Source organism: Laccaria bicolor, genomic scaffold (assembly GCF_000143565.1).
Source record: "Laccaria bicolor S238N-H82 LACBIscaffold_2 genomic scaffold, whole genome shotgun sequence".
In the NCBI taxonomy this organism is placed as follows: Eukaryota; Fungi; Basidiomycota; class Agaricomycetes; order Agaricales; family Hydnangiaceae; genus Laccaria; species Laccaria bicolor.
Window position 1 is genome coordinate 1,501,144 of NW_001889873.1, and position 23,085 is coordinate 1,524,228.

The 23,085-nt window shown below is 48.8% G+C and overlaps 9 protein-coding genes across 9 annotated transcripts; 5 read left to right on the forward strand and 4 right to left on the reverse strand.

Annotated features, from left to right (window-relative positions):
• Positions 1–48: 48 nt before the first annotated feature.
• LACBIDRAFT_305532 (uncharacterized protein) lies at positions 49–3,242 on the reverse strand (the record flags this gene model as incomplete). The annotated part of the gene is made up of 14 exons (XM_001875194.1): positions 49–156; positions 208–300; positions 352–831; positions 884–927; positions 978–1,275; positions 1,325–1,540; positions 1,588–1,897; positions 1,955–2,109; positions 2,165–2,341; positions 2,397–2,570; positions 2,620–2,761; positions 2,812–3,083; positions 3,140–3,168; positions 3,221–3,242. The coding sequence occupies 14 exons, from the start codon at positions 3,240–3,242 to the stop codon at positions 49–51; spliced, it is 2,520 nt and encodes an 839-aa protein (XP_001875229.1).
• A 150-nt stretch (positions 3,243–3,392) lies between these two features.
• Positions 3,393–4,169, forward strand: LACBIDRAFT_321876 (uncharacterized protein; the record flags this gene model as incomplete). The annotated part of the gene is made up of 1 exon (XM_001874615.1): positions 3,393–4,169. One exon carries the CDS (start codon positions 3,393–3,395, stop codon positions 4,167–4,169), a length of 777 nt encoding a protein of 258 aa, XP_001874650.1.
• Positions 4,170–4,576: 407 nt separating this feature from the next.
• LACBIDRAFT_305534 (uncharacterized protein) lies at positions 4,577–9,105 on the forward strand (the record flags this gene model as incomplete). The annotated part of the gene is made up of 5 exons (XM_001874616.1): positions 4,577–5,018; positions 5,075–6,975; positions 7,025–7,120; positions 7,180–8,749; positions 8,855–9,105. The coding sequence occupies 5 exons, from the start codon at positions 4,577–4,579 to the stop codon at positions 9,103–9,105; spliced, it is 4,260 nt and encodes a 1,419-aa protein (XP_001874651.1).
• On the reverse strand, positions 9,104–11,665 carry LACBIDRAFT_182303 (uncharacterized protein; the record flags this gene model as incomplete). The annotated part of the gene is made up of 13 exons (XM_001875195.1): positions 9,104–9,358; positions 9,409–9,519; positions 9,569–9,873; positions 9,926–10,191; positions 10,241–10,303; positions 10,359–10,483; positions 10,533–10,608; positions 10,658–10,751; positions 10,801–10,858; positions 10,909–10,977; positions 11,039–11,142; positions 11,200–11,298; positions 11,352–11,665. 13 exons carry the CDS (start codon positions 11,663–11,665, stop codon positions 9,276–9,278), a joined length of 1,767 nt encoding a protein of 588 aa, XP_001875230.1. The 3' UTR covers positions 9,104–9,275.
• Positions 11,666–11,812: 147 nt separating this feature from the next.
• LACBIDRAFT_149931 (uncharacterized protein) lies at positions 11,813–12,230 on the forward strand (the record flags this gene model as incomplete). Its single annotated transcript, XM_001874617.1, has 3 exons — positions 11,813–11,894; positions 11,948–12,048; positions 12,105–12,230. Coding segments are annotated over 3 exons (309 nt in total), but the record flags the coding sequence as incomplete, so codon positions are not given.
• A 343-nt stretch (positions 12,231–12,573) lies between these two features.
• Positions 12,574–15,978, reverse strand: LACBIDRAFT_305537 (uncharacterized protein; the record flags this gene model as incomplete). Its single annotated transcript, XM_001875196.1, has 13 exons — positions 12,574–12,918; positions 12,970–13,527; positions 13,579–13,595; positions 13,649–13,757; positions 13,812–13,964; positions 14,022–14,080; positions 14,137–14,247; positions 14,404–14,664; positions 14,714–15,040; positions 15,096–15,481; positions 15,536–15,551; positions 15,603–15,648; positions 15,700–15,978. 13 exons carry the CDS (start codon positions 15,976–15,978, stop codon positions 12,574–12,576), a joined length of 2,667 nt encoding a protein of 888 aa, XP_001875231.1.
• Positions 15,979–16,307: 329 nt separating this feature from the next.
• LACBIDRAFT_229443 (60S acidic ribosomal protein P2) lies at positions 16,308–16,805 on the reverse strand (the record flags this gene model as incomplete). Its single annotated transcript, XM_001875197.1, has 4 exons — positions 16,308–16,346; positions 16,402–16,509; positions 16,561–16,593; positions 16,647–16,805. The coding sequence occupies 4 exons, from the start codon at positions 16,803–16,805 to the stop codon at positions 16,308–16,310; spliced, it is 339 nt and encodes a 112-aa protein (XP_001875232.1).
• Positions 16,806–17,152: 347 nt separating this feature from the next.
• LACBIDRAFT_305539 (40S ribosomal protein S15) lies at positions 17,153–18,104 on the forward strand. Its single transcript, XM_001874618.1, has 8 exons — positions 17,153–17,175; positions 17,226–17,339; positions 17,391–17,399; positions 17,451–17,645; positions 17,698–17,793; positions 17,848–17,863; positions 17,929–17,938; positions 17,993–18,104. Exons 1-8 carry the CDS (start codon positions 17,173–17,175, stop codon positions 18,006–18,008), a joined length of 459 nt encoding a protein of 152 aa, XP_001874653.1. The 5' UTR covers positions 17,153–17,172; the 3' UTR covers positions 18,009–18,104.
• A 109-nt stretch (positions 18,105–18,213) lies between these two features.
• Positions 18,214–22,572, forward strand: LACBIDRAFT_305540 (uncharacterized protein; the record flags this gene model as incomplete). Its single annotated transcript, XM_001874619.1, has 14 exons — positions 18,214–18,472; positions 18,526–18,640; positions 18,690–19,052; positions 19,103–19,288; positions 19,337–19,925; positions 19,975–20,396; positions 20,451–20,526; positions 20,581–20,738; positions 20,791–20,900; positions 20,959–21,370; positions 21,419–21,698; positions 21,749–21,983; positions 22,040–22,149; positions 22,198–22,572. 14 exons carry the CDS (start codon positions 18,214–18,216, stop codon positions 22,570–22,572), a joined length of 3,690 nt encoding a protein of 1,229 aa, XP_001874654.1.
• Positions 22,573–23,085: the final 513 nt, after the last annotated feature.

Below are 23,085 nucleotides of genomic sequence, written 5' to 3' on the forward strand. Positions count from 1 at the left end.
GGCACATATATTACATTCCCCAGAAAATCACAACAATGCAAGTTCTCATCAACTACTGCCCGTAAGTCCTGCAGGAAATCCAGAAAAATCTACCTGGTCCTGATAATTCTGACCAGAAATGGCGAACGCAATGCGTAAACGAAGACGGACGGCGCTCTGCAAATTGGTCAGATAATTTTTGTTGACTTGCATGAGAATAAAACTCACCCCTATGGGTGCAACGACCCTCATCTGCTGTGTTTCTACAGAACCGGGGTTTACACTGGGATTTGACATAGGAAGCATCTGCAGTTGCTGCGACTAGAATAGAGAGTAAATTTCATGGTGCACTCAATACGCATTGCCACCAACCTTCGGCACCGCCGCTTGGAAGCTAAGGCCTGTTGCAGCTGCTGCACCAGTCACCTGGAATCGGGCAAGAATCATTACGACTCCAGGCTTCGCCGCTGAAGTCTGGGGTGTTAGTGTTATCTTCAGGTCGTTCTTGTCATAAGCGGTATACGCCGTCAGTCGCGGTGCTGCATGTGTGGCGGGTGTGGGTGGCGTTTGCGTCTGCAGCAGCGAAAATGCTGATGGGACTGCGGTAGCGGGAGTTGGAGGAATGGAGGGAACGGAGGATCCAGTCAATGGTGTTGGAGCCGACGACCCAAAGAGGCCTAATATGTCATCAACTGTTGAGCGCGGTGCGGCAGGAGGCGGTGAAGTAGAGGAGGGTATAGATGTTGTTGAACCGAAGATTTCCGCAAGGAGATCTTGATTTGATGGCGCTGTATTTGTAGGTTGTCCATGGACTGGTGTATCTGTTGTAATATCCTCTCCCAATAGGTCCACCTAGAGCGAAAATTTTCGGATATAACAAAATGGAATATTTCGGCACGCGTACCTCCTTGCTGGATTTCGTCGAACCAACAGGTTTGTTTTCGCTGACTGCATGAACATTTCATCAGCTGAGCTTCACCGTGCTACGATCGACATACCGACACCCATGACAGTTGCTTTCAACTCTGGCGCTGGCATTTGCTCAAGAACGCCGAACCGCATGTCGCCAAGAGTGAAGAGACTGGCAAACTCCACCGCCCGCTGTTGCAGCTCTAGCTCTGGACTCGTTGTGAATTTGGCCAAAAGCTCAGCAATTCGATCTTGCTCTGAGGCAGAAGTAGTAGTTCGTGCAGAAATCTTGGTTATGGCTGCAAGCACAAATTGACGTGTGAGGTAGTTGGCGTATGGCGAGTCGAGGATAGAGATGATCAGGTCTATTAGTTCAGAGTCACGAACCTAGGAAGAAGCTAAGCCATAGGCAGAATTTGAAACCGTTCGCGCTCACCACCGTGGTATGATCGTCGTCAACGATGCCGCCCTCGAGCAAAACGTCGCTGTACTCGCCAAGAATCCAAGTCGCAGCCAATGTCAGAGACTCTTGTGAGATGTCTGATTTAAGAGCGAGGTAGAGTTTTGAGGCCGTATACGCTTGCAATTCTGGCGTGTGTGCGACAAGTCGAATAAAAGCGGATAAGATTTCTTCTCGAACAAAGTTTCCAGCCTGAATGATTGTCAAGTACAAAAAAAGAAAGTAAGACCAACGCCTACCAGCTTGAGGACCCGTAAAACCGTATCAATATGCCATCGTTTGTTGGGTGCAAAGCGCTCCGCCGCCAGGCAGATCTGGGTCGTTAATCCAAGCTTAAACTCGTCATTCGCGACCTCCAAGAAGGCAAGGAGTTCTCGGATTAAAATGCGGACATTTTGTTCGTTGATGAGAGCATATGAAAGTTCCAGAGCGCGACGACGGATAGAAATATCGCCATCGCGAAGACAATCAAGTATGATATTTCGATGACGTTGAACGGCATTTGTGTCCATTGAGACGACCTTGTTGAGAGTGTTCAAGGCAACATAGCTATTACAGAGGAGTAGATCAGCCAACCAAAATAGTAACCAAATCGTGTGAACAGACCGTATATTGTTATCTCTATTGCCCAAGAACTTGCCTAAGATGTTAATAGCCATTACCCGTAAGCCAGTATCAGCCTCGATTTCCAAAACAGTCAACACCGTCTCGTATAGGATAGAGTTGCCAACGTTCTTTGACGAATCTGTGTTTGTTGCGACCTAAATGACATGGTTACCAGGTTATTCAATACAAAGAGAGAAAAAAGTCGCAGACCTGCGCCAAGATGTCGTTCATCGTCTCGCTAGCTTGCTCGTCGCCCTTCCCAAGCAGGCGGAGCAGTCGTAAAATTTTCACCTGCAAGAAAGGATCCGTAATTCCTGAAACGTCGTGTTCTGGGCTGTAACCTGTGGTGACGAGTGACTTCAGATTCCGAACTAGAAGCGGAACAGCCTAGGGCAAAAGATAAGATCAAATCGTTGCACGGCATACGACAGGTAGCACGGACACTCCGGAATTCTTCAAGTATAGCAGGATCAACGATGCACATTTCAGTGACAAGGGTTATTGCTGAGAGCAGGACGCCATGATTGCGGTCAGTGAGGAGGTTCTTGGCTTTGCCTGTGAAATGGTCTGCGATATCGGGTACCTTCTTGATGACCCGCAGAGCACAAAGAGCAGCCTAGGGGCGTTTTTATTATTAGATCGGGAGAAAAGTATGACCACCATACCTTTTTACGTATGTACGTATTACTGGATCCCAGAAGCTTCTCAATTTCGTTAGCAAGATCGCGTGACATCTCCTCAGACGCGATGTTTGCAAATGTACACAGTGCTAGGCCGACAGCGTACATGTTCGAATGGTTCATATCGCTGAGGCGTCATCAGGGATTGAGAGATGCTAGTAGGGCAACCAAACTCACTTCTTCAAGGAGTTCGTGACCAACGTCAACACTTCCTGGTTCTCGTCCAACAACAGCATGATTCCAAGATAACCAAGACGCTTATCCGAAAAGCGGGGACTCGCGACGAGTTTCAAGCATTCTATTTGACCAAAGTGGGCAGGAGAGCCCAACATATGGATGTAAAGCAGTTTCGCGATATTATTATGCCGTTGGAATGAATCCTCTTCGCGAAAGGAGGCGCGGATGGCGGCCGACTCTTGCTGGATAAGTGCGCGCTCATCGGCAACGGTCTACGGTTGTGTATCAGATGACAACGTTGAGGTGTGATGGGTGTATGGAGAGAGACCTTGCACGACCTGATGCCCTTGATGAGGGCTACTCTGAGAATCAGTATTCGTTGTAATAATGGTCAAGAGAACAAGATTACCCTTGAGATTGTGATAGACCATCTTAGCAGCCTTCGAGTCTGCCCTTGAACGAAAACAACACTTTGCCAGTCACGTTTGTGACGACCTTATTACATATCTCTTGACCTTGTACTTATATAACGAACACAATGCAAGATTTATTCCTTTACAGGCTGGCCTTTCCTTCAAATCATGTCCTCAAAGTTCAAGCAGCTACCCTCTAATTGTTCATTAGCCCAATTTCTCACCAAACACGATGATCAGCTCCACAACGGGTTCATAACTCGTCTAGATCGTTCCTCTATTCATCTCAAGAGGTATTCGTTACAAATTGTATCGTTGCAACGCGCCTTTCTTACCTCTTCTTTCAGAATTTCATTCCTCAAGGCTTTGACTATAAACATTTTTCTGTTGGCTTTCATGGGAGGATTGGCAAGTCTCATCATTTTCAATGATTTGTCTTTCTCCTCCCGATTCTCCCTTCGACTGGGCGTCTGCATCACAAAAGATCTGCTCATTTCCTGGGCCATGATTGTTATGCTAAGCTCGACCACCGTCCCTTTTTTCTTGGGTGAATGCCGACTTCGATTCTGCTATGGCTTCCGCATCGCCGAAATCGTCATCAGAAAACCCCCGGCCTCATTACACACCCGCCTGTCCGACCAACGCATAGAAAAATATTGGCGCATTGCTACTCGTGCCGTCAATCCCAAACTACTCTATTCCCGTGCAGGCGCGATGTTGTCCAAAGACTATTGGACTTTAGAGTACGCCACTGTCCTTGATGCGTATACCAGCATTGGTAAGGGTGAATTTAACGAAGAAGACCTGGAGTTTTCCATTTGGAAGCAAGAGAACGGTGTGTGGAATGCCTGCGAGTTGTGGAGGACGCACGATATCATGACTGATCAACAAGAAGTTAATATGTTCAAGGTGCTCTACTTCCCCACCTGCCAAACTCACGACTGATTATATATGCATAGGCCTTCCTAACTCAAGAGGGGAAGGAACAATTAATTGAAGTTTGGCGGGAGATGTCGTGTGGCACAACGCCCTCTTCCGATAAATCAAGAAGATTTTTCTCCTCCAAGGCCTACCGTTCCATGGTTGACAAGTTTGCGCGGGAAGGACTTGACTATGAAACAATATGGAGCCAGGTATCCGAGAAAACCCAGTTCGTAATTTAGTAGCTGTGTCTGAGCTGTGTAGTAAAAGCATGTTTTCCCACATCACCTTTGCATCACCTCATGTTCAGTAGTCTCATCAACTGACAAAATGCTCGCCTTTGAGTCAGAGCTCCCACTGGGACGACCTTGACTTCACTTTTCATTTACTTCTCCAAAAGTCTATATATTGCTCGGCTCCAGTCACACATAATGAGCCAAGTATGCAAGTATTTCTCAACTGGCGGCGGTTGCGCGAAGGGCACCGCCTGTACCTTCGTTCATAATCGCGCAAAGACCCCCAAGGTATGCGAGTGGTTCCGCAAGGGAAATTGTGCATGGGGCGACAAATGTACCAAGTCCCATGAGAGCCTTTCCAGCAGCTCAAGCTCAAGCTCGAGGGATGGTGTAAAGGCAAGTTCCTCGAAAACAAAGCCTTCCGCCTCGAATGGCAACCCGAGCAACGGAGGCAAGAAGGAACCATTCGCACACGAAAGGGCGAGAAGCAACACTCCTCCCGACCCTTCCCCAGGATCGCGGGCAGAATCCCCCGTCAGCACCGTTAGCAAGGCTCGTTGCATTTTCTACTTCGAAAACAACTGCAAAAGCGGCGACGATTGCGAATATGCCCATTCCACATGGACGAGTCGCAAGGGTAATTTCCTTGCTACATTGTGAGGGTAGATATCGCTAACTCGGCCCCTGTTCTAGAGGCAACGAATGTTATCGACGCGTCTATGCCCCTTCCTGCTCACGAATGGGATGATCCAGGCACACCCACACCTTCCCGTCCAGATTCTCCCGAGAACGCTTTGAATAACGAGGATGGCTTTGAAGAAAATGTGGAAGAGGAGGAGGAATACAACCAACATTTGGATGGACAGCATGACTTTCAGGCGGCAGAAGAAACCGAACACGACAATGTACAGAGTTTCGACAACTTTAGTGGTCCATCAACTTTGTCTGCCAACGATATGCCCACGTCTGATCCAATTCCGGACAAATATCAAATAGGTGTTGAACCGTCTTCCACGTCGATTCACAGTCACCAACCTCCTTCACCTGCTAACCCTCCGAAATCGTCTTGGCACGATCCCAACAATGAACAACCCCCTCGTCAGAATGGCGAGAACACAATCAAGCACGGCCGGCATCATTCTCCGAAACCATCGTCTCCTGCCCACCAAACCCAACATTTTCCGCAATACGGTGGGTCTCCAAGGCAAGAAAGCCATGGGCCGCAGCATGGACACCAAATCGTTTACCCTCACGTCTCAGAAGTTGTCCCCCACTGGTCTCAGTTCGCGGACCCACACGCAAATCCAAGCATTCCTTTTTGCAAACTTCTTGCTCAAGGAAAGTGCAGCGAAGATGAGCTTTGTAGATTTCGTCACTCCCTCACTGTCGATGAATATTCCCTCCTATTCCATGACCAACAACCTAACTTGTGGACTCTCTCTCGGACCAATGCACCAACCGGACTTCACTTAGAACAACTATCCCAGCAATCGTACACATACACGGATCGAAATTATAACTCAGAATACGTTGAAGCACCACAACTGAACCCTACAACATCTCAAATACGGAAGGAATGCCTTTTCTTTTCATTGGGAAAATGCCGCAATGGAACTGCATGTCCATTTCAGCACGTGCCTTCCAAGGAACCTGCAACTTCCCAGCCTGAAGAAGTAGATGAAGGTTGGGATGGTCCACAATCCTCATCACGGCAACGGTCACAGAAACGATGCAATCACTTTGCCAAAAGAGGCGTCTGCCCCTACGGTTCTTCTTGCAATTACAGTCACGATTTACCCAGCGAACACCGTCCTTCGAGCCAAGAATCTGCCCCGGAACCTCAAAATGGAAACGACAACGGTGGCTGGGGAAATGACCAATGGGAGACAAATGGTAATTCGAACAAGGAAAACCTGTGGGAGAGCGCTCCAACTACATGGGGTCCAGCTCAGATAGATAATGATGCTTGGGGAGCTCCGTCAGCTCCGCGAAAAACTGGGATGTGTAGGGATTATCCAGAATGTGACAGAGGAGATCGGTGCCGTTTCCGCCACGATGACGAATATGGGAGATATCAAGGCAACGAGAAATTGTCAGCCAACGACGAATGGCCACCAATTGAAAAGGGATCAGAGTCAGCGCCTTGGGGGTTCCCCGAAAATAGAGGCCCGTGCAAGTTCTTCCTCCGAGGCCCTGGACAATGCAGGAGAGGAGACCTTTGCTCCCGACGCCACGACGAAGCAGACCGCGAAACGCATACTTCGACATGGGAGAATACCGATCGAGGGTTTGATGATACTTCAGCTGCAAGGGAACTTAACGGTGCAAACGAGGAATTGCGTAACGAGGAGGCAGGGGACAACGGTGAACCAGGAGGCAGTGAGATAGAAGAACAACCTTCCAATGAAAATGAACACGATGCGTCTTGGTCTAAGGTCTGGCCCGTCGAACCTGATGTTTCAGCTGGAACCCACAAAATTCATGCACCATGTAAATGGTTTGGGCAGGGTGATTGCAGGGACGGAGATCAGTGTCGCTATTTACATATCTCCCCCGAGGACCCCCCCTCGGAAAGCCAGGACCATCGAGAATTGGTGAGGTTTTCCGGTCTCGCGTGAGTGAGCGGAACGCTGACTTTCATAGGAACTTCATTCTCCCGAATTGGCTGGGGGTGATCAACAAAGCCCTCTTGAAGATGAAATCGAACCAGTAAGCCCTGATGTTGTGGAGTTCCCTCCTGTAAGAGTATTTGTTTATTAATTCCTTGTTCTTTTTTTTGAGTAATCCACATTTTTTAGATAGTCGATCACCCACAAGTCGAAAGATTCCTTCTGAATTGTTCCGTCGTCTTTGGCACGGATCTAACGCCAACGGAGGTTACTACAGCTTCGGATTCATCCAAAATTATACTTTCGAATCTTCCTCCTGATGTCCTACCTGAAGACATTGACCAGCTGGCAAAGGGATTTGGCGAGGTTCAGGAGATCGTGAAACTTGAAGAGAGCAACTTTTCAGCATCATTCTGTGTGGAATTCGCTAATTCCACGCAGGCCTTGGGGTCTGTACAGCATTTGAATGGCCAAACATATGGTTCGAGGGTTCTGGTCGCTCGTTTGGAAGCCCGTATCACACTATGTCCGTCTTCGCACTTGGAGAGCCGTTACGTCAGGATATCTTGGCCAAATCCAAGTCGGGTCGCCTGGATTCACTACAAGACTGTTGGATTGGCGAAATCAGACGCCAGTCGTCTGAATGGGATCACCTGTGATGGTCGTCAAATTAAGGCAACTTCTGAAAAACCCACTCAAAAATTTGGCATTGTCAAATTCGAGGGCCTCTCTTCCTACACCAGCCAACAAACTATTGAAGCGTTGTGCAAAGACCATTTCTTAATAACCATGGAACCGCCTACATACGTCGATCCCCCGACAGATGCAATCCGAGATACCATCATGCAGATCGAAGGCTTTGAAGATTTTAGTTCAGCACCAACGGACATGTCCCAATCAAGGTCAACTGCACTGGCCACGTTTGGTTCTCATTCATTAGCTTCAAACGCTCTCCAAAAACTGAACGGTGTGGACCAAGGATATCTTGGTAACCAATCGCTGAAGGCAGTTCACATTTACTGCTGTACCTATCAAATCACTTCTTCTCAAGGCGAAGCTCTTCAAGCTGAAATCAACCATTTGGTTGAGAGATATACGCCCCAATGCATCATTCGATGGATTCGCCATGGAAGCTCTAATTCCATACGCATCGAAAGTGCGATAAACCAACTGACAAAATTCAAGGAGGCCAACTTTGAGCTCCATACGCTTCTGGATGGCAGTCTGTTGAATACGGAGGAAGGGTCTGCCCTTTGGGATGAGTACTTCGATACTCCAAGCAGTGTCAAGGCTTTGGAGAAAGTCAACAATAGCGCAACATTTCTGATACATTGTGACAATCGGTTCAAGGCAATTCGTGTCTTTGGTACAAAGCCGAGTCGAGAACAGGGAGAAGCATCCATTTCCAAGCTTTTAAAGAAGGTTCATCAACTCCGCCAAGAAATTCCTGTGGAGCGTGCTATGTTGTCACACCTTCTCAATGGAGGGTTCAAGGCTTTAAAAGACGACCTGGGAGCCAACAAGGTAACACTCGATGTCGTACAATTACAGCTTGTTGTCAGAGGCGATGACAAAGATATCGAGAAAGCCAGGGCTGTTGTTCAAGCAATTGTTCCCGTCGCTGTTGATCCTCTAGTCGATGGCTTTTGCGAGATCTGCCTGCAGGAGCCAGTGTCTCCTCTCAAGTTATTTTGCAGACATGCCTACTGCAAGGCGTGTCTGCAGCATGCCTTGAGTTTCAGCATTTATTCTCAAACAGGCAAGTTTGCATGCATCTCGCGTCGCACTGATGATGAAGGCATTTCCGTCCAATGTGGAATGTACGTGCCCTATGTCGTCATTCGTGATATTTTGCCTCTCGCAGACGAGCCCGTCATTCTCCAATCCTCACTTCTCTCATACATTCGCACCTCCCCTGCATTCTTCTTCTGTCCGACCCTTGATTGTCCAGCAGTTTATCGTGCAGGGGATGGGGGCTTCCTTATGAAATGTTCAGTCTGCCTAAGCGATATATGCTGTTCATGTTGCTCAAGAGCTCACGACGGTTCGACCTGCGAAGAGTGGTCGCAAATGCAGATCGTTCCACAAGAAAACTTGGACGACACGAGCATGTGAGGGCTCAGTTTTGGACTTTCCTGTTTGCACTCGTCAAAAAGTTGGGCTACCCGACTTCTCTACAGCTAGCTCTACTTCAGGATATGTTGCACCGGAAACTTGCTAGATACATAGTGTGTGCCGAACCGTTCCATATATAATCTACCTGCCAGTACCCAATGTGGAATTCTTTACATAGTAATTGACTCGTCAGAATTGAGAATGAGAGTGGCGAAAAAGCGAATCATTTCCAAGAAGGCATCGATGTTGATTGCTATATGGCGCTCGTCAAGAGGAACCAGATATGTCACGCGACGCACTTACATTCGTTTACTGTGTGGATATTGCCCAGCGGGTGATCTTTGCTGTTTTTATCTCCGTTTAGATGACCATAGCGAAAGATATGCGCAGACAACTTCCAGTAGAACCGTGTATCTGAAAAAGTGGTGGTGACTAGAGGCCAAGAGGCAGGAAATCGCTTTACCTGTGTTCCCAGACATCATGCTGGGGACAACTGTGATAGTATCACTCCCAGTCAAAGATCGGTGGGAGTTGTACGCAGCCTTGATGGTTCCAGAAAGTAATCGATACGGGGCAGCGTCTTTTCCAGTTGGAGTCACTGGGGCCGGTTCAAGTCCACCTGCAAAAGCACCGCTTAATGTAAGAGAGCCGCTGGCAGACGCGCCCTCTTCCGAAATACGAGAACCGAAGGCGTTGTAAGTCAGATTGAACTTGTCAGCCAGCGGTTTTAAGAGAGCGGTGTCGTGTTCTTGAACCTCGGCAAGAGAACTATACGATCATGTAAACACATTCAGGCGATGTTGATCGTGAGTCTACGAACCTCACGACTGAGATGCGATGGTTGACAACAGCCCAAGCTTGTTCAGGAAGCGCGTTGGACTTGACACCACCGTGGATCAAATCGATGGCCTGAGTAGTTCCAACAAGGCTCTTCAATGTTCGATCGTTTGCCACAATTGGTTGGATTGCCTCGAGCGCCTTATTTGAGTAGGCGGATGCTTTTATTAATTTGCGAGTTTGCTCAGGCAGCGATTTCGCATACTGTGCGATACATTGTAGCGTGTCATAGACAGGCTCGTGTCTCCCCTTGATTGACGTAAGATGATTCACTGCGATTAGAATGGTATCTGCGCACCAGATGCACTTCATATGGGTTTGACTCGTAGTGAACAAGCAAAGCGGAGAGAATTCCAATGCTCTGTCGTGAATTTAGCAAGCCGTTAAGGAGAAACGAAACGCAGCTAGAACTTCACAGTGTGAGCAGGAGGGATGCTGGAATGACCGCCTGGAGCTGAGACTTCGACGAGAACGTCGATGTATCCCTTTTCTGCAATTCCCGGGGTCGCAAAAACGGAGCCATATTGATCCCCGAACCCAGCTAAGGATATCAATCATTCGCTGTTTCAGTTGAATGAATTAAGGCCTACATCCTTCGTCAACAATCATGGCAATGCCATCTTCGCCATAAGCTTCAAAAAGAACAGAGGCAAGATTTCTAGCGCCCTGCTCAGCATTCAGTAAAATGGAACCCGTAATTGCTCAGGACCTATACCTGAGAACCACTCGCTTCTTCATCAAAACCAAAGGAAAGAACGACCGGTCGAGTGGGCTTAAAGTCCTTTTCTAGCAAGGCTTCCACAGTTGAGCTGGCGACAAGTTAGTGATACGCTTTGAGGGAAGTTTCGCAAGCCACACAGAATGCCAATCAGTCCGCTCTTGTCGTCAGCGCTACCTCGTCCCCACAAACGCTCGCCTGCATTGATATATTTATCAACTTCTGAGAAAGCCATTGAGTATACGCACCATCAAAATAGCCCGAGTAAGGGGGGTGCGTCCATTGATCAACGGATGTTTGATCAACAGGGACAACGTCTATTCAAAAAAAATAAGACTCAGTTGATCATACTTGCGATGGAGGAACAAGAGTAGACACCTTGATGTGCGGCCAGAAGAAGTGGTTTGAGAGTGTCGTCTGAGCCCTTCCATTCATACAACAGCCCGTACGTATTGACTTTGGTCAACTTCAGCGATTCATGACTTCGTCGAGACATAAGTATCAAGTATTCGAAGAGCGGGAAAAAATCCCCTACTGACACTTTTGGAAAGGCATCCGCTAGGTATTCATGGAATGGGTTAAACGCATCCCAACGGGGGTCCTCTCCAACAGGCCCCATGTTGTCAAACGACTCCGTACTGACGTGGGTGGTTCAGTGTTGACTCGACGACATATCATTCAAGGAATTTACGGTATTCTGACAGCTCCCCCCAACCATTGCACTGCACGATCTTTGAACTGGTATGTCCCAATTACGGCACTCAAGTCTGCCCAAAGCTCTGCATGCTTTGTCGGGGACAGTACTTCGGCCTGAAGGCATATATTCACGTCCAACGCATCGGACGAGACGTTGATGTATTGAACTGTGAACTTGACAGCCAGCGACAAGGCGATGCATGTGATGAGCACCAGAAAGTTGCGAAACGAGTTGTAAAATTGAGGTTTATTGGGCTGCTCTGGCGCGGCAGCAGAGGGGAGGAAATCCTTCGATTTCTGGCTTGCCATGAGAGGCATACGGAAGTGCCGTCATGTTGATGGTTATAAGTAACTACGTAATTACAAACATAATTCATACTGATCAGTGATCACTCTTGTAATGGTACGTCCACCATTCGCATCCTGTTGTTTCTTCAATGTACTGAATTAATAAAGGCTGGACAACAATCTCAAGGCATACAAACCCTCCTCGAGGCTGAGAAGGAAGCCTCCAAGATTGTTCAGCAGGCCCGTCAATGTTTGGCGTAGACTTATCAGGCGCGGAAGAGTATCACTGAGACGCATTTACAGATCGCGTGCAGAAACTCAAAGATGCCCGTACGGAGGCAACGAAAGAGATAGAGGAGTACAAACAGGCAAAGGAACGGGAGTTCAAAGCCTTCGAGGCGTCGGTGAGTCCTGAAAGCACCTCTGCTCCCTGGCCTCATCTTCTCATTTTGTACTGCAGCACGCAGGCACAACGGTCAGCACGCAGACGGCAGTGGATAGGGAGACGGAAATCAAACTGCAGGAGATTACAAAGTCTTATAACGAAAACAAGGACGCAGTGGTCAAGAAACTGCTCGACCGCGTCGTTCTCGTGGACAACAAGCTCCATCGCAATCTCAGAAAGGTCGACGCATAACAGCTCTTCCCCGAATATCTCATATATTACCCATAATTCCCGCTAGAGACAGCAATCAGAACTGTTTGGCAATGTACTTTTGCTATTATGGCCTGGCACTGCGTGGATATGTACTACATGGCCCCGTACGCGTACAAGATGTGCATATATTCGCATACAATGACTGGAGGTAAATAAAAGAAAGTGGCGAAGATTGAGTTATACATACAAAGCTAGATAATGCTGTCATGAGAAGGGTTCAAAAGGTGGTATGTAACAGCAACGAAAAGGTAAAACTCCGCGCTGCGGGAATCTACCTGGATTCATTCGCAAGCCATTGCAGTCCGACGGGCATACCAAGAGTCGCCGGACGCATATCCGCGTCTTGATAAATAGGTGGCATTGGCGGTGACCTCTGCGGAGACGCCTGCGTCCCATTTGCACCGTGCCCTTGCGGTTTTTGCAAATCCATCCTTGACGAGTTCCATGAGTCGAGAAGGCCACTCGCCTTGAGCGATGGCAGGGATTGCGGGCCGTCAAGGTTCCGTTGTCCCGTATTTTCGTTCAGCCCACCGGCCACTCCTCCTGGTATACTTCCGCTACCCGACTGCTGCGCCGTCCCATTCATGCCACTGCTTCCTACGCCAACGCTCCCGTTCTAAAAGACTGGATAAGTACTAGAACCATCGACCACTCGCATCGTATTTACCTCTTTTTCTCGTGTGTATTTCTGGTTCTCGTTCCCACCATGCCCCAGAGGCGGGCCTACACCGGTATTAGACCCTGTCGTTGGCAGCGATGACCCTGTCCGTGAGTCTCTTGGGTCAGGAAGAGAGTGTGAAGACGGGCGGTTGGAGTTTGGGTTATTGTTGTGCAGACGAAGTTCATCCAGTGAGCGCCCAAGCGGTAAAGAAGTAGGTGAGGAGCTGGATGACCTGCAGTGACTAGAAGAAGCGTCGCCTGCGTGTTGATGGGGAGGCGGGCGCTGGCCAGTATTTGGTGGGTTGCTACCGCCGGGGTTCCGTGCTTCTGAAAGTCGCCGATGAGAATGGGGTAATTGTGAATGGTGGTTCGTTGGTTGCTGATGTTGCGGGAGTGGATTCTGATTCTGATGCTGTTGAGATGCATGCAAATATTGATGGGGAGGTGAGGGTTGCGGACGCCATTCTTGGACAAGGTCAGCAATCTTGGTTCCCCAGGATTCTTCATAATCTGCACTCCAGGCGCGGACCTGGGCATCGTCCCTTTTGCAATATTTGATGAGTGACTACAGGAAGAGCATGGGTCAATTGCAAAGATCGAGCGCAGCTCTACTTACCCATAGGGCAGCTCCCACTGAAGAAAAATATTTCAATTAGGAGGAAGGGGATGGGGTTTGGGCAACGTACTCAAGATACTGTTCTTTGCACGATCACCCAACATATTCAAGATCAGATCCAATGTTTGAAGAGCCCAGTGCGGTTCCGTCTTTGGCCCTCGCTGGGAACGTTGTCTGGCCTCTCGACAGAATGACGATCAGAAACAGAGAGGGAACCAAGATAAGATACTCACAACGTTCAGACCGAGCGCACAAGATGCATGATATACGTGTATACAGCACCAACACCACGCGCCCGTATTCGAACTAGTCTCGAACATTGATTGTTGGACCAGTAGGCTTTGTTCAGAGAATCGTAGATGCTCAGGGAGCGTGCGTGCCCAATCCTAGATAAGAGCAATTAGTGTTGGGTAACACGGTGAGGTGCGCGCGGAGGAATGTACCTCCATCTTTTGCTCAGCTTCGATAAGCGCGGCATTCGCCCGCAAATGTCCTTCTGGACCTTTGGGGAAGCCGTGTAAGAATGTTCTGACGAGAAGGATGTAGGGAGATGCTTACCATTGAGCTCATCGAGGGCCAACTCCACTTTGGCATAGATGGATATGACGCGGATAAGATGGCCGAATTCGGAGGCGTATTGGGTCCTTACCGCCGGGAGATAGAGGTACTCTAGGGATGGAAGTCAGGCAACATTACAAGGGGTTGGCATATGATCCCTCCATCAATGGGGATAGAAGTTTGATGGGGTAAGCCCGCAGAAGGAAGGCGAAACGTGGAGATTTCGGGATATCTCCAAACGGACGGAAAACTGGTGGAGAAACTCACCTGGCAAAGTGGAATGAACACCAAGCTCGAAACTTGTTTCGTCGACGGGCAAGCGTAGCCGCAGTTCGCTATCGGTAAAGGTGATGGGTTTCTTGAAATATATGGCCGCCATGACGTCCATTAAGTGGATCAGCCAAAATATACGGCGAATGGCCTCTCGCTCGATCGAAGCAAAGATAAATTCGGCAGAGGGTACGGGCGTGAGAGTTGGATGCTCGGGGCTGTGAACCCCGAGAGCGTCCACTATTTGTAACGCCAGATCTAGACGTACCACTCAGCTTGAGACAGCAAGTGGTCATAAGAGGCTTACCATGATAGCGAGAATTCCACAATACATTTTTGTCTTTGACCAAAATGTCATGCATCTGAAGGAGGGAGAGTGCTTGGGCTGTAGCGAGATTGGGTTCACACACAAGCCGACCTGCACCATCAAACATGAGGGAAAGGGCCTCTTGGGCGAAAGGTTTCCCTGCATAGCGGGATGGGGTGGTACGTATACGGGGTTGTTTGGAGAGAGGGGCCGCGAGGGCGCAAACGGCATGAAGAAGGTATGATGGGACACGATTGTGGCTGAGGGCGGCGGAGAAATTTGGTTTATGGATAATGGCGCGGGCAGGATGGCAGTGAGTGAAGAATACTAAAGGGGGTCATCATTTTGGCCATTGCGATTTGCAGATGGAAATGTCACGTACGATTTGTGAGTTCGCGGGTTAGGGAAGGATCGAGTTCCAGAGGAGCTGGGCGATCCATAGTGATGCCGGATATGGGTCCGTCGATGATCAAATCATCTTGAGCGACTGGGTTGCTCCTCTCATTTCTGAAGCGCTTGCGCGTGCGCTCTTCGTCGTTATGGTGTGGTTGAGATGAAGATGAAGCGACTGGTGGATACCCATTTGGTGTTCGATGTGGCGGTGGAAAGCGCGAAGTCTCTCCCGCAGAAGAAAATTGAGAGGGTTGAGGGGGATTGTAGGATGAAGTGCGGTTGTCTGACGAAGTTGATTCTGATTTGAAAGGACGGGGTGCGGGGACGGGACGACCCGAGGCGTCGGTGTAAGTGCATTGCTTGGAAGCATAGAAGCTGGATAAATTGTGCGGTGAGGGATAGCATGTTGTGACGGGTGTGAATGCCTACCAGTTGCTGCATGGTGCTGGAACGGTGATTAGGATAAGTAATAGATATATGAGTTAAAGTCGTATACCGGTGCCATCACATCGACGCTTGCTCCTATGGCAAGCATCGCAAGCCTACGCGGGGCTGTTAGATCGGTGAAGGATGAGTTGCTGGGAAGGTAGCACCTTTGCGAGTCGTTTTCGTTTTGGACCTTTCATGAAGAGAGCATTAGCGTCGTTCTTTTCTTCTTGTTGAGGAGGGTCGTGGCTGAGAGGGACGCGTTGAAGATCTGGCTGGTAGTTGTTGTTTGAAGAGTGAAAGGAAGAGACAGAGGAATGAGAGATTTGATTCCGAGGGAGGTCAAAGTGATCCATGGAGTGCAAAACATGCACAGGGTGGGCAGCAAGTTCAGCACGAGTAAGAACGGCGATAGAGGGTAAATAAATAGGATCCGAACCAACCATACCTGGGACTCTGTATCAAATACCAAGGTTACCAATTGTAATCTAGGTGCTAATCTAATACCAGGCTGATACCAGGCCAATACTGCTATAGATACTGATGAATACTCGTCTATACTTGTTATTACCGTTGGGACCACCTAATTATTGCAATGCACTTGTTGCCGGCCTAGCCGCCTTCCCTGACCTTATCGGTCCGCCGGCATTTCCAAAAGCAGAATCTCTACTGCCGATATCGCCCTGAAGGGTCGGTGCGGTACATTTACTCCGCCGGTACGGAGTTAAAATGAAGATAGCAAGCAGTACACTACAACATAATAAATTTCAACTCTCTAATCGAACAGACCAAAGCCCATGTCATCATCCGATTCCTCCTACATCACAAATATTAGCTTCCACATTACACATTGTGTTGAGAGTACAAACCTTCTCTTCCTCCTTCTCGGGCTTCTTCTCCTCGGCAGCAGGCGCCGCAGCAGCTCCACCAGCAGCTGGGGCGGCGGCAACGGCTCCTCCACCACCACCAGATGGAACCTGCATCACAGATTTAGCTGATTATCACTCAGTCGTGTGAGATAAACGTACGGATGCGAGCTTGGATGAGCCTTCCGCAATCAACTGTATCTCCACCATTACTAACAAGCGCTTGCAAAAAAATGCAAAAAACTTACGTCAGCAATAGACTTGCCCTTGAGCTCAGAGATAAGCGTCTCGAGGCGGCTTTCATCAGCCTCAACGCCTGCAACACCCAACAACTTCTTGATGTCGGCAGCGGATGGGTCCGCGTTGCCACCGGATTGGAGAAGGAGGTATGCAGCAATGTGACGCATCTAACCAACCAACCAAAAAAAATCAACACTTGTGCATTGTCCAATTCCATAGTTTCACAAACTTTGTGTTAATGGATAATTTTCGATGGGTTTTGATGTACGGTAGCCACAAATCACTGTTGGAACGGTGAAAGTGAGCGCAATCCTAGGGGTATCTTGAAATAGAGACTTACCTTTAATCCGTGAAGGAAGACCTGTGGATTCTATCCGAAGAGTTTTGACAGAGAGGACGTAGTCACGATTAGTTGCAGCGGTTCCGTTGATGCTACTATACAGTACCACGTGACACTCCTCAGCCACAACTTTTCACACTCCGACATCCTCCTCATCGTCAAGTTTATCCCCGACGCCGCCGCCCACGATAACCATGGTATGCATCCAGACTTTTCGTCAAGACCAGCATGCTGATGACCTGTCTAGGCTGAAGTTACTGATCCTCAAGTCGCCGCCGACCTCAAGAAGAAGCGTACATTCCGCACATTCTCTTACCGAGGTGTAGAGCTAGACAAGCTGTTGGACATGAGCAATGAAGATGTGCGTCCCATTGACCTTCATGTCGAAAAATCACGACTAATACCTTGCTAGTTCGTTGAAGTATGCTCACTTCTCTTTTGTGTCTCGTTCGCAATTTGACAAAAAACTCAGCTCGTGCATGCCCGTGCCCGCCGTCGCTTCCAGCGCGGTCTCAAGCGCCGCCCAATGGGTCTCATCAAGAAGCTCCGAAAAGCCAAGAAGGAGGCACCTCCTAATGAGAAGCCCGCGGTAGTCAAGACCCACCTGCGTGACATGATCATCGTGCCGGAGATGATTGGGAGTGTTGTGGGCATCTATAACGGAAAGGTGTGGACGAGCAATGCTAAAAGGAGGATGGAGACTCACCTCCTGGTTTTAGGTCTTCAACTCTGTTGAAATCAAGCCTGAGATGACTGGTCACTACCTCGCCGAATTTTCGTGCTCATACCGGCCCGTCAAGCACGGTCGCCCAGGTGTAAGCATTTTGGTTATATTCATTTATTCCTATTCTCATTGTCCTTGCGAACAGATTGGTGCGACACATTGTAAGCAACTTTTCGCTCTTTTTTTTTTCTCCGTCTCCTTACTGTGCTCCTCCCAACCCCAACAGCATCCAGATTGTACGTTACACCTTGATGTTATCAATATCTCATTGACCAATTTCCTTATCACAGCATCCCCCTCAAGTAAAAAGTACATACCGGGTTATATCATATGGCTCTTTCCCTTTGCATGTCTTTTTTTTTACGATTGTCCTACCACAAAATAACATCATGCATATGCGCATTGAGTCAGTGGTGTAAATCGGAATTGGCAATGATTACATAAGCTATCCCTGCGAATTTGCCATTCTTTCCAGCCCTCGCCGTTGTTGTCGTCGGTCACTGGTGTTCAGATGGCGGGCAATCCAGTCGACCCTCTGCAGACTCTTCAGGCGGCCTTGTCAGTGCAGGCAAACTCAAAGGAACAGGCAGATTTGCTTGCTACGTTGCGTGAATCACTTGAAAATCACCCAGCACCCATCCCCATCCTTGTCGGAACTCTCATTGGAATCGTTATAAACGCCGGTGATTCGCTCCTGAAGAGATGGGTTATTGACCTCCTCCATTTTGCCATATGTCGCTCCAGCTTGTCGCTGGAGCAACGCACACAGAGTTCGTTCTAATATACCTAGTCACACCCTCTTTCATTCATTTACTTTCCGTAGTGGCATCCCAGGCGTTGGACACCCTCGCCCAACTCGTAGACGACCCGAAACCCGCCATTGTAAAGGTCGTCATCCAATGCCTTAGTACCATGTACCCTCTGCTGTTCCGTCAACTGTGAGCATGACGCAATCTATTATATTCTACTAAATCCCATTCTACATAGGTGCACCAACCGAAGCAATCCTTCTGCATGGAACACTTTATCGGCATGCAAAAACCGGATCATTGAGTTTGTATGGTCGCAAACGGTCAGCGTCGGGGTGAAATTGTCGGCGATGAAGTTTGTTCAACGCGTTATTCTCGTCCAAACGCGCGGCATATCCGATCCTAGGGTAGTCCTCTACTATCTATCTTCAATAAAATTTTCATCACCTAAATTTCCTCGCGAACGTTCACAGCTTCAGAACAAAAACGACCCAAACATCTCCTTCTGCCCTGTTGACCACCCGTACATCTCTGTTGCTAAACTCGAGAGCGAGGGCCAAAAGTTGTTGGAAGGGGTAGTGGCGACTCTGTATTCCAGCCAGTGAGTAAATTTATGTCGTATGTCACAATTTATCCCACAACTGTACCTAGGGATGTTGATCTACTCTCCGCCTTACTTAATTCCTGGGTAACTCTGGTCAAGCAACGCCCCGCGACGCTGCCCTTGGTTGTCACGGCTTTGAAACAGTGGACACCAACAGCTCTGGCGGGGCTTTCTGCTTCGTCGGTGAAGAGTGTGGAAAAGGCCGTGCGGATTCTCCTCATGCATATATCACGGTACGTCGTGTGCAGCATCCTGATTAACTGGGGCTGACCTTGACGTAGAATTCCTGGCAACACGCAGTACGTCCCTCAAATTAACCAAGCTCTTGCCCAGCAAGGTACCCGCATGGACAAAGCTGCCGCGGAGGAAAAGAAGCGCAAAGCAGCCGCGATCGAGAATCGAAAACGCCCTTCTTCTGCACCCAACGAACAACCAACTGATCCAAAGCGCGCCAAACTCGAGCCTGAACCCCAACCCGCTCCTTCACTCCTCGCTAAAACCGACTTCACCAAGTTCCCTGCGCCTCTCATTGTTGATCTTATCGTCGCCAATCTTGAGGCATTTACTGAACCCGCTTTAATCGCCCTCGTGCAAGCATACCGTCAGAACAATACACTGGGGTCCTCGACAACACCCGTCGCACCAATACCCGTCGCGATTCAGTCTGCTGCTCTTGCTCCGACCCCCGGTCACACACCCTCACCGACTATTCCCACAGGACCAAGAAGGGCTGCTCACAATGTTGTGGAGAAACCCGCTACACCGGTTTCTCAGCAAGTTATTTCCGCAAAGGAAGAACCGGTGGATCCCCTTCAAATGGACATTGATGAAGAAGAAATGGAGTACGAGCCCTCCAAATTGAATGAAGAGGTATGAGCTGCCTACTCGTTAAACGTGCCGGGTTAACCGATGGTGGCAGCTGTCAGGCGGCACTTCTCTTGAAGAAAGTGATGCTTTAATCACAGACATCACCTCCGACGCCCTCAATCTCCAACTCGTCGATTTCAAGTTGCCACCGCCGAAGGAGCTACCAGAAGACGACAGGATCAACTTAATTGCTAGTGCTATCACACGAATATGGGACGGCGCGGAAGAGCTCAAAACAATGGGGGAAGCCATTCCGGCGGATTCCTCCCAAGCAGGGGGAAATTCGGCCGCCGAAATGTGGATGCTTCTGTTGGTGAGAATGATCACAAGAGTTGCTGAACCGCCTCCGACGCCGGGGGGCGATGATGCGATGGATGGATCGGGCAATGAGATGGTGGTACATGACTTTTATGCTCGGCAAGATCAGCTACGACAAACATTGTGCGACTATATCATGACAGATTTCCCATCTCGGTATGTTTATCATGATGCTCTCTACCCATTTCACGGCTTTACTGTTTCAATTAGAATACGGCTTGCGACAACGTGGATGAACGAAGAATGGTACAATGACCGAATACGATGTGAAAAAGACCCAGATTGGGTAATGGTGTTTCCATCTGTGACTGAAGTTCACTAATGCTTTCACCCTCTCCAGCGAACAAATTACGATACATGGTTAAACCAGATCGTGGCGTCATATCAAACGCTACTGGATGGGAAGGATAGAACATTTTCGCGCTTCCTTCTCGACCTGCCTACGATCCCCTCGGATGTTCTGGGTTTACTCCGCGACTTGTGTGTTGATAGCTCCAGGTAAAACTTCTTTTTGCGAAAATATAAGACAATCCTCATAGCGCTTGCTCAGCCCCGATCGAATGCACATCGGCTTTACTACGCTACGTGGGCTCGTCGTTCAGCGACCTTCATTACGGGATGATGCCCTCAAGATCCTGCTCGAGCTGACTACACATCCTGGTCTGCATTCATTCCTTGATAGCTTTTATCTTTTGCCGTTGGACTAACCTCCTCGTAGAGAGAAAAACTCGTGGGGCTGCGATTAACACCGTTAAACTCTGGGTACCCAGTATTCAGCCCATGGACATGATGATCCGAGCGTTCGCGCTACAAATGCTACGGAAGCTTCAACTACGACCGTCGGAAGTGGTGAAATCTCCATTATCTTCCCGTCAGGACCCTGGAAGGGATGATGTGGTTATGAACGGTGATGTCGAAAATGGTGAAGATTTGCAAGCGGAATCAGTGCACGTCAATGGCGACCACCACCAAGACGAGAATATGGAAGATGGCCAATTACCACAAGAGGATTTAGTGCACACACCATATTTGCCAGAACGCATCGAGCTCCCTGCTAAAAAACCTCACGTGCTACAACACGTTGAGTTGCTCTTCGCTTTATCAGTCAAAGTTCCAGAGTTTTTGGACGAGTCAGTTACTTCATCTTGATTTGCATCCGCTCATCTCAATCCTTGCAGGATTTTTGTTGCTTATGGCCAAATGGATATCACAGTCCAAGAGGCTATCCAAGACCTGATAACGGCTTTGATCAAATCGCTTGGTTCAAGTCATGGTAAGCTGCTCACGCTGATGCGGACATGCCCTCCAGGTGCCGAGTCCCTCGCTCTACGCGTTTTGACAATCTTCACGGAGCATGGGCGAGCGAGTGCGCAACTTGTCGCGTTGGTCAAAGCACTCATCAACGAGAGAGATCTCGATGCACGTTTCCTCATTCCCATTATCGCTGAGATGGACAAGGTATTGAATCTGTGGGTCTGTACTTTATAGACCCACTAACAACATTACAGGTGGATATTATGCGTCATCTTCCTAGAATCGTTTCCATCCTGAATGGCCAGCAAGAACCAAAGAATCTCGTTCGCTCAGTCTTTGGTTCCATTGTCACGACACCCCCGCAAACGTTTGGAAGCGTCACATCGAATCTACCACGAGTCCGGCAGAGTGAGTTGCTGACTCCTGCGGAGTTGATGGTCTTGTTGCACCACTCTGAAAAAGAGATTGGACTGAAGAGCGCAATTGAAGGTTTACATTCCCTCGTATTTTGGTTGTCCGTCTCTTGCTTATGCCTGTTTCCTTAGCTATTGGAATTTGCTTTTCGATGACAGATGTGTTCCGTTCCGAAATTCTTGCAGTCGTTATGCAACAGATTATGGACGAACCAGTGTTACCGGTCTTGTTCCTGCGGACTGTAAGCTCGTATCCATTGAAATGAAGAAGATAACTTATCGCCGTTCAGGTGATTCAAGCGGTGACGACCTATAAATCCCTTGTCGGCTTCGTCTCGACGACCCTTCTTTCTCGCCTCATCACCAAAAAAATATGGATAAATCCGCCGCTCTGGGAAGGCTTTATTCGCTGTGCGAAAGTCATTGCGCCAGCAAGTTTTGGAGCTTTACTTCAGCTACCGAAGGACCAACTTCGGGAATTGGTGGACAAGCAGCCCAGCTTGAAGTCTGGCCTACGGGACTATGTCACGAAGAAGGCTCCGAACAAAGCGCGGGTCGCTGGCTTTTTGGATATTTTTGGGGAACCAGACGACGCAAATAGCTCTGCCTCGACCCTGCGACCCGAAACACCACAGCTTGAGGGTGTATTGACGGCCACATCCTGAGGAGGATTCTATCGACGGTTACATCCTGGGGAGGATTTTACTGGGTGTCACTTTTATATCTTATTTGTAGTACTAGCGAGTAATGTGAAAAATATGACATGAGCCAATCTTCTGGGTCAGAGTATAAAAAGGAAGGCAAAAGCACGTAAAGTGGGTGTAATGTCGAGTCATTGCGCAGGTCCACACCCTCCTTATTCGAGTTTTTTTGTTCCATCTCTTCTATCGCCTATTTAATCGCGAACATTCCTGGCCACGGGCCTACCACGACTGCTCTGGAAGAATTCTTACATTCAAAGCCTGATAAGGAACACCGGCTTACTGACACCCATTCCATGTCGCGTCCTGGGTCGTCTAGAAGGTCCTCCAGAGGACATCGTCGTCGGGAAAGTCGCGCAGACGGTAAAGGCGAAGAACCCAAATCATCGTCGCCTGTGCCATCTCCTGGCTCCTGGAATGTGGATCGCGGTAGATCGAGGGTTCGGCGACCATCCAACCCTTTCTCAGAGGATAATC

Coding starts and splice junctions, on each gene's coding strand:
- LACBIDRAFT_305539 (XM_001874618.1), top strand. Junction 17,646..17,697: donor TGGGCATCTATAACGGAAAG/GTGTGGACGAGC, acceptor TCCTGGTTTTAG/GTCTTCAACTCTGTTGAAAT.